At 34.0% G+C, this 9,439-nt stretch overlaps 1 protein-coding gene across 4 annotated transcripts; it reads left to right on the top strand.

Annotated features, from left to right (window-relative positions):
* Window positions 1-326: 326 nt before the first annotated feature.
* Window positions 327-4,682, top strand: LOC131156632 (uncharacterized). Of its 4 annotated transcripts, none has more exons than XM_058110470.1 (7): window positions 327-647; window positions 1,354-1,716; window positions 2,530-2,691; window positions 2,780-2,944; window positions 3,030-3,194; window positions 3,293-3,591; window positions 3,741-4,682. In XM_058110470.1, exons 2-7 carry the CDS (start codon window positions 1,692-1,694, stop codon window positions 4,503-4,505), a joined length of 1,581 nt encoding a protein of 526 aa, XP_057966453.1. In that variant the 5' UTR covers window positions 327-647; window positions 1,354-1,691; the 3' UTR covers window positions 4,506-4,682. The 4 variants fall into 4 exon arrangements, with proteins under 4 accessions (XP_057966453.1, XP_057966450.1, XP_057966454.1 ...); XM_058110467.1 differs by having other exon boundaries at window positions 1,569-1,716; XM_058110471.1 differs by having other exon boundaries at window positions 421-647; window positions 1,569-2,429.
* Window positions 4,683-9,439: the final 4,757 nt, after the last annotated feature.

Below are 9,439 nucleotides of genomic sequence, written 5' to 3' on the forward strand. Positions count from 1 at the left end.
TAACTCTTACTTTTATATGAATTTTAAATAATAAAAAGTAAAGTAAAATATTTATACTTTTTTGAAAAACTAAAATGGTTTTCAAAATAAAAAATCTTAATATTTTGAATATTAGTAAAGTGTTATAATTTTTCCCTTTCAAAAAAATTTATTACAAATTTTAAGACCTGAACTCAAAAAATATTTAAAAAGTATTAAAAAAATATTTTAATGTTTGGTTATCTAAGTGAAAAGAAAATAATATTGATAAACAAAATTTAATTTTTACATATTATTAAACCTCACTCTTTAACCATATTAAAATAAATCGTCACTCTTTAAACCTTGATCTCCTACATAGCCCTCTAGTTTTTTTTTCTTTTTAATATATATATATTCTTGACCTTTCCGTCCTTTAATGCATCACATCATGTTCTCCAATAATAATGGCAGGTTGAACAACAATGGTGTTTTTTTTAAATGCACTCGGCTCGTGATTGTTGAACTTTGAAAGTAGGTGTCAGGTGGGGCGTTGAAAATTCTCAAATGGGTTGCCGTTGATTTTGAAAAACTTGCAAGCCCTTTTCGCTTTACACCACTCATCAATTCATCCACACCACACCCAGAAGAACCCATAGCCCGAGAACTCGAGAAGGTTCGATTCAAAGGTCAGCTTCTTCTTCCTCTTCTTCATGTTTTCTGTATGGTTTATGTGATTTTGTGTGAAAATTGCGAAGAAGGTGGAAAAGGTGAGTAGAAGTTTTTTATTTTCTGTCATTTGGGTCCCTGAAAACGACGAACTGATCACTTCGATTATGCGATCATTTGAAGTTGAAGTTGTTAATTTAAACAGGACAAAAGTTTTAGTTTGATGGCTTGTGAATTGCTGGGTTCTATTTTGATTCTGAATAAATCGTTGAATCGATGCAAGCAGCTACTTTGAGCGATCTTAGTATTCTTTCTGCTTCTAATAATATATATTTCATATTCATTAGGTTTTAGGCTCATTTTTTGTTCTAGATTATCAGATTCGACTCAATTTTCCAGTTCCGTGGGTTTGAAAACTTTGCTTTTGCTGTGGAATTGTGTCTGCGTCTTTGTTGGATGTAGATTGCTACTTCAGCTTCAATTCCACTAGAATAAATTTGGATAGCTATGATATGAGAGAAAATGGGGGAAAAATCGATGGTCCTTTCTTTTAGGCTCTGTACCAAGAGTTTTGTTTGGGAAAGGAAAGGAAAATAACATCAGAACAAAATCAAAATTTCATTGTATTTTCTGTCTATCAAGAACTACTACGAATAAAAATTTGTTCAAATATGATTAAAATTTAGAAAATTCAAAGGTTAATGAGGTCTTTTTTTTTTTTTGTAGCCATTGATTTGGAAGGAAAGAATCTGATTTCTTTTCTTTTTTTCCAAATCACCTAATCCAAACGAAGTGTTAGAATTTTCAATTGAAAATTTGGAACGAAGAGGAAACTGTGGTTTTAGCTCTGTCTGTGTGATGGGATGAAAGAATTTTCTGAATTTGTGCTGGATTTGCTAACCATAATCTGAATATGCATATCTTTGGAATTCATCCTTCAGCAATAGAAGAGCAATGAACTAGGCAACAGATGGTTAAAGGAAGAACGGTGCATCCAGACTGCATTGACGCATCAAATTCTGATTGTCACTGTGTTCTGCTATAGAAGAATTGCTGAGGCTACAATGGGGAAGGCCAGAAAAAAATCAGGTTTTCTTGCTCTATTTGTTCCTTTTTAATCAGCATGATGAAATCTGTGAAATTTTTTAGTTTTGTATTTAGTCTATTTGGGTGCTGCATTCGAGCACTGTTGCTGGTTATGGTTTCGTTGACAGGTAAACTGCTAACGAAACTTCAAAAATTACTTTTCCAATTTTCTGCTATCCAAATAATTAATCTGATCACAGGTCTGTATTTTGAAGTTTTGTGTTGATTATTGAATAATATTGTGACATGCATCCATGTGTTTTTTTTAATGACATGAGAGGTTTGCACATAGACCAAAATTTTAAAGTTTTATGGAACTCATTTTGTGTATAAAGTCAACAATTGTTTTCTCTTGTACAAAATCCTAAGGTGTTTTTGAAACAATTGTGCCTCGACATAGAACTTCATATGAGATTCTGGAAGGAATTGTAAACCAGCTGGATAAAGGAAAATAAGGTTCTTCAACTTTACTATGTTGTTGGATTAGGTAGTTTTTTTTTTACATCTGCAGGTACATCTTTAACCATTTACTCAACAATGATCGAAAATTTAAAGTTCTTGTTTTAGAGAACAGTGGTGGCAAAGAAGAAAGTGAGCTTCATAAAAAGATGGTAAATTAAAAATAGTGCATGCAGATTGCACTAATGCATCTCATCCCTGTCACTTTTGTGCTGAATATTGCTTTGAAAGAATAGCTAAAATGAAAGCCCAGTTAGGTGAAAAGGAATCAGGTTTTCTTTTCCATTTGTTTTTCATTTTTTGTGCTTTCATTGGATTATTTGGGATTAATAATAATTTTAAATTTTCTTGTCTTAGACAAATGGGGTGGCATAGAAGATGATGAACCTCACAAAAATACCACAAAAGAAAGAAGAGTGCACTCAGATTGCATCAATGCATGTAATCCGTACCATGTATGTGCTGAATATTGCTTTGCTTCTGCTAAAGCGGGCAACCAGATGGACAAGAAAGGATCAGGTTTTCTTTTCTTTTTTGTTGTTTTTTTAAAGAAAAAATTCATCTGATTGTTCAAAGTTATTATGAAATTTTGGAATTTTCTTTTCAGACATCCATGTTGGTAAAGAAGAAAGGGAACCTCACAAAAGGACAACAAAAGAAAGAAAGGTGCACCCAGATTGCCTTAATGCATCTAATCCCTACCACGTGTGTGCACAATATTGCTTTGAAAGAATTGCTAAATCCAACGCCCAGATGGATAAAAAAGAGACAGGTTTTTTTATATTTTTTTCCCTTTTTCTATTTTATTTTTCCTTAGATTATTAGAAGTTATTGTAATTTTAAATTTCTTGTTTTAGGCAACTGTGTTGGCGTTGAAGACAGCAGACTTCCCAAAAAGTTGGCAAATGGAAGAGGAGTGCACCCAGATTGTGTCAATGCTTCGAATCCCTATCACGTGTGTGCTGAATACTGCTTTGAAAGAATTGGTATAGCAAATACCCAAATGGATAAAAAGGAGTCAGGTTCTCTTTCTCTTTTTATGTTTTTCTTTGTGTTATTATTTTGTTGGATTATTTGAAAATTTTTATGTTGTTTTAACTGCAATTCATTGTTATTGTAGTTCCCATCTTTTCTGGTTCTTCTCATAGATCAAGCAAGAGAAAGAAGAAGGGAGCTAAATCTCTACTTACCCCATCTGAAGTCACAGATAATGTTCCTGTCCAAACTAAAGATCACTCAGCTGATGTTTCATCAACGTCATCACTTTCTTCTTCCAAGAAAGGAGAGGAATCAGGGAACGTTGAGGCTATTTCTTCTTCTCAGCGATATTCTGAAGAAACCAGTGCTCAAGGACCCCTTGTTGATGGAGGGCAAGTTCAACTCTTCCAATTGGTACCCAAATCTGGAATTATCACAATGGTACTTGCAATGCTTGTTTTTGTCCCTCTTGTCTGATCGTCTTCTATGAGATCAGCTTTGTATTGCTAATTTCTAACCTAACTCCTCCCTTCCTCCACTTCTCCATCCCCATCCCCCTGTTTCTCTCTCTTTTTGTATCTCCTTGGCAGATGGATGGCCCAAAGGATATTTTTATCACAGCAGTGTCAGAGGAAAATGATAAATCAAATAAACAAGGAGAGGACCTGGGAGAAGGCATTACTGCTAGTCCTTTTGTTGGGTCTATGAGCTCTACTATCACGGATGTGATGCCTCCCTTCGAAGATAGTGATGAGGAAGGGGATGAGTCTATGATTTCTAATTCCAAGGTGCTGGTGGGAAAATACCATGTCAAAGCAAGCAACTCTTCTATCCTGCAGTCAATCTTTAGCAAATATGGAGATATAGCAGCCAGCTGTCTACTTGAATCAACTCTCATACGCTCTTATTATTTGGATTGTGTATGTTTTGTGGTTCAAGAGTTGCAATCGAACTCATTTTTGCAGCCGACTAAGTCCAAGATTAAAGAGTTATCTGCTATTCTCAAAGACGCAGAATCTTCCCAAATCAATGTTGGCTGGCTACAATCTAGACTTGACGAAATCACAGAAGCCATGGAGCTCCTTAGCAGCCACCGAGTGATGAGGGAAGCGAAGGCCAAGTGCAATCAATCTTTGGAGTCAACAAGGAAAGAGCTGGCATCCCTCATGGAAGATTTGGCCCAAAAAGAGAAGGAGGTTGCCGATGTTCAGGCTCAAGTTCTGGAGACGCAGAAGCGACTTGGGGAACTTGAGCTTGAATCTATTCAACTGGATGAGTCTTATTCAACTATTAGGTCTAAGGTTGAGAATCTGCATCTCAAGCCCATTTCAGATGAACTCTTACAAAGCAATTGAGATGCCAGTCAGTCATCGCTTGTGAAATTATATGTTCATCTTTGCATGTTGGTTTAGTTTAATTGTACTGTGGAGTCTGAACCTTTGCTATATGTTAAGCTGAAATGGTTCTCTGGTGTGGTGTACTCAAAAGTTATATTGAAGCTATTAAAGTGTTGCTATGCCTTTCAGATACAATTTCTACTTCACAAACTAAAGTGAATACTTCTTCTTTATATATTAAAAGAAGTTGTTGGAAAACACACTTATTAGAAAGTGTGTTCTTTTTTCCTACACACTGACCATCTCATTTACACCATTCTTTCCCAGCTCTTATTCTAACTTCTATTGAGATGCAATATTGTGTGAGTTTATAGTTCTATAATCCTGGTTGACTGCACAATAAATGGGAGAGGAGAATAAAGAAGATATAAGATATGAGACTCGTGCAGCTTTATTTTACATTCTCATTCATGTTTTCCTTTTCATTTTTATTTCAAGAAATGCTTAGACCACATTCACGAGGTCACATATAATTTGAGCCATTTCTATATTAATCTTGTATTCATTTTGTTCTCAAGGTTGAGCGAGTCGGAATCCTACGAGGAAGGACCATCATTTCTCCCTATTCTTTCATGTAAAGAAGTGCAAAGTTATCTCGCACTTTTCGTCTTTTTTTTTCCTAAGTCATGTAAGGGGACCAAAAAAACTGACACCTTGCTCATGGGTGTGATTCAATAGGAGTAAAGAGGGCCGCAACAAGCAGATCACATCCATTCTCATCTTAATTGCATAATAAAATGGAAAACAAGAATAAGAAAGTATGCAAGGACACAAGGCTCATACATCTCTTATTTTACATTCCAATTCATGTTTTCCTTTTGTTTTTTCTTTCTGAAAAAGCTTAGGGAACCTCCTCTTCATGTGGGATTTGGGTCATTTATTGAATGGACTATTTTCGGCTCACTTTATTCTCAAGATTGAGTAGGTTCTCAAAGTTGAATGGATTCTATTTATTGACACATTGCTCATAGTTTTGCTTATTGAGATATTGTTAACGTAACATGATATGATGAGATAGTTCTAAATCTTATGTAAAGGAGTGATTATTTCTCATTATGTTAGGAACTAATCATGCGTAAAGTTACATATATATATATATATATATATTTTTTGTCTTAATTACAACATATATCACTGAGTTGGTTGTTAGCGCACACTTTGTTTGCTATATAATTTTAGAAAAGTTTCAAGAAAGTACAATGACCTAAAAATCTTTTTACTATACGTCATACTTTTGACAATCTTAAATATATATTTAGTAGCATCAAGACATGTTGAAAAATCAAAAGAAGGCATGTACTATGTACCCTATAGTAAATTTTGACATAAAATAAGAACTGTAGTATCTCAAAAGTCTCACTTCTCCCCCACCACAGCCCTTATAGTCATAAAGATAATTATGATATTTTTATTTTTATGAGAAGACTTTTTTTTTTTTTTGGGGAAAATCAAATTAAGATACAAAGTTGTCAAAAAAGGAATCCTCTTTTTCTTAGCATTTGAAACCTTTACCTACTTTATTCCTATAATATTTAGTATAAAAAGACATAATAAATTATATAAAAAAAATAATCTTAAACTCTGATGTGGCTCATATTTTGAGTGGAAAACATGCACCGGAGGAAAGTAGTGTGAAGCGAGGAACAAAAGAGAGATGCAGGATGGCAGGATTGAGGGCAAATCATCGACGCTTTTAAGCAGTGCTGCAGAGGTACTCTTCTCGGCTTCAAACTGCCGACGGTGTGTTTTAGATGTACTAGAGGTCTTCTATACGCATTAGATTGATATATAATCATTATTATGTAATCTTAAATTGAAAGGGACTTTGTAAGCTTAATTGAGATAGTGAAAACAACCGTTGCTCCCGTGGATGTAGGCAATGTAACGACCTTAAAAATAATATCATTATAAATATAACACGTATATTCCCATAATAGTTCAAATGCTAAAATATAACAACCTGACACCTGAAGTGGGCTACAGGTACATCTGTCCATAATTCTTTCCACACACAACACAGTGTAATACAAATATACAAACTCCAAATACAATACCAGAGTTATACTGTTCCCTGAAATACATACATATTTTCCTACAAATCCATAATTACATCCCTAAAGCACTAAGTGTACCCATTTACAGAACCGTGTCTCCCAAAAAGAAAACTTATCCTGAACAAACTCTAATAAGCCTTGCCTTGTAGCGCTCTAAGCTCGATTTCTGGGATTTCCTGAAATGTTAGGAATTATAGGAGTGAGACACATCTCAGTAAGACAGAATAGATTACTATCAGTGTATGGCAACATGAGTTTTAGTATTCCAGAAATACATCCATTAAATAATTAACTTTAACTAATAAAACATATAAAGTTGTACTCGTATCTACATATATATACCTGAAAAATACATACTTTTCATACCATAAAAATTTCAAAAAAATTCATATAAATTATTTGTTAATTAATCTCATGCCACACGGTTATACGTTAAAATTTTCATTTAAGTAATCCGCCGAGAAAAAGCGCGCATATCTAAAATCTGGTCCGATTGTTTTTTGAAAATTCTATTTAATTTAAACATGCAATTTTTCCAAAAATAGAGGCACACTAACCACCCTCCTGGTTATTCTCAAATATGTAATACACTCAAAAATGAGCATTCCATATGCCCAAATCATACAGAAATTCAAATACACCGAAAATTCTATTTAATTTAAACACGCTATTTTTCCTAAAATGGAGGCATACGAACCACCCTCATAGTTATTCCCAAATATGTATAACACTCAAAAACGACCATTCCATACGCCTAAATCATACAGAAATTTAAATACGGCGTATACGTATAATATCCTCAAATTTAATCGAATCAAAATCTTTAAAAAGTTGACATAATGTATTCCTCTTACCTACTTACCGGGAACATGCTTGCAAGTATACTAAACTGACACCTGCAGCGTTTGCACAAATCCCTGTATGTAATTATCTAACATTCTTAGGCTTACACGCTCCCGTTAACCTATTAAATTTTTTTTAAAAAAAAAACGCGGGCATGTTCCACTTCCCATATTTAAATTTAATTTCTAACATATTTAAAAAAAAAAACACCAATATGATCAAATCCCCGCAGTTTAATCTAATTCCAAAATATCTCCAAAAATCTAATTAAATCAAATCCCTGCAGTTTAACTTAATTCCAAAATATTCCCAAAAATCTAACTTAATCAAATCCCTGCAGTTTAACTTAATTTCAAAATATTCCCAAAAATATAATTTAATCAAATACTACAATTTAATAAATAAACTATAGTAACCGGAAAAAAAAAATATAATAATAATAATAATAAAATAATAAAATAATAAAATAAAATAAATTAATTAAATTAATAAGTAAAATGAACAGTATGATAAGGAACAAATATATATATATATATAAATATTAAAGCATGTATATATATATATATATATGTGTGTGTGTGTGTGTGTGTATATATATATATATATATATATATATAAAAGGTATGAAAGCTTCTTAAAGAAGCTTTACTTTACTTTACTTTATTTAAGGTTTATTATATATATATATATTATTAAATTAGCACAAGCTTCTTTAAGAAGCTTGGAAATCAAATTTTGGATATTTTTTTTGGAAGTGCTCTCTCTCTCTCTCTCTCCTACGACTCTCTCTCTTCGATTCCGGGCTAGTTTTACGCCGGATCGACAAACCGAAACTACCACGATGCTCCTGGCGAAGTTCTCTACAAGTCTGCCGGAACGGATCGTCAGGAAAACGAAGTTGGATTTCATCCCAAATCCAAGGTAAGGTTTTATATTCAATATTTGGATTTTTGACAGTTGAAGAAAGTAATATACGCGTAAAAATACTGAACTTTAATACTGGAAATTTTCAGTTCCAGGGTATTGATTGGGAACGTTGGGAATCATCCCTAAGTTGAGGTAAGACTTTTTAAGTCGAATTTGACTTAGTGGTAGTTATAGAAAATATTGTACGTACGAAAATACTAAACTTTAATTCTGTGAGTTTTCATTTTCAGGGTATTGAGTTGAGAACCTTGTGGGTACGGGGAAGATTTTCTTAGGGGCTTTTCAGGAATCAGGTAAGGGGATAAACTAAACTAGTTTTGTTTTGAGAAAATGTATATATATATAGATATGTAGCATCTGGTTTCAGGAAAAATAAATATATTTATATTTGGAAAATACTGTTTAAATGATGATATGTTGAATACGTAGAAAATTGGTTTAGTGTGGCATGAGTATAAATATGTTGTGAAATACTATTTTTTTGGGAATGGGGATGATATGGATTTCTATGATGGAAAATCGGCGTACGGGCCGAGATATTTTTATATGTATATGTGATTTGCCGGCGTATGGGCCGTGCTATGTGGATGAGATTTGCCGGCGTATGGGCCGTGTTATGTGAATTGCCAGCGTACGGGCTGTGCTATGTGATTTGCCGGCGTACGGGCCGTGCTATGTGGTTTGCCAGCGTACAGGCAATGCTATGTGATTTGCCGGCGTACGGGCCGTGCTATGTTAAAATGTGTAATACCGGCGTACGGGCCGATGATTTTCATGATACACGTAATTATGTGAAATGATATGATTGATGTGAAAATAAATGATATGAGATGTTTATGTATCACGGTTTTAGTATATGTATATGATATCAGAACCTGGTTGGCTTGGTCTAGGCTAGCACTTGCACAGTACCGTTGCTATGTGTCCATGGTTTTCGTGATCATGATATCTGTGTTAACGCCGCTGTACGGAGTGGTGTGAGATTGGATGGTCGATGTGGTTATTTTCAAGAAGTGTGCTGTTATCGCCCCTGGTGTACGGACCAGTCTGGGTAGACCCATCGGACCT

Source organism: Malania oleifera, chromosome 5, assembly GCF_029873635.1.
Source record: "Malania oleifera isolate guangnan ecotype guangnan chromosome 5, ASM2987363v1, whole genome shotgun sequence".
Lineage (NCBI taxonomy): Eukaryota > Viridiplantae > Streptophyta > Magnoliopsida > Santalales > Ximeniaceae > Malania > Malania oleifera.

Excerpts from the sequence above, each read along its gene's own strand:
- LOC131156632 (XM_058110470.1), top strand. The coding sequence starts at position 1,692 with ATGGGGAAGGCCAGAAAAAAATCAG. Across the intron at positions 2,692-2,779 it reads GATGGACAAGAAAGGATCAG|ACATCCATGTTGGTAAAGAA; the intron begins GTTTTCTTTTCT and ends TTTTCTTTTCAG. Across the intron at positions 2,945-3,029 it reads GATGGATAAAAAAGAGACAG|GCAACTGTGTTGGCGTTGAA; the intron begins GTTTTTTTATAT and ends TTCTTGTTTTAG.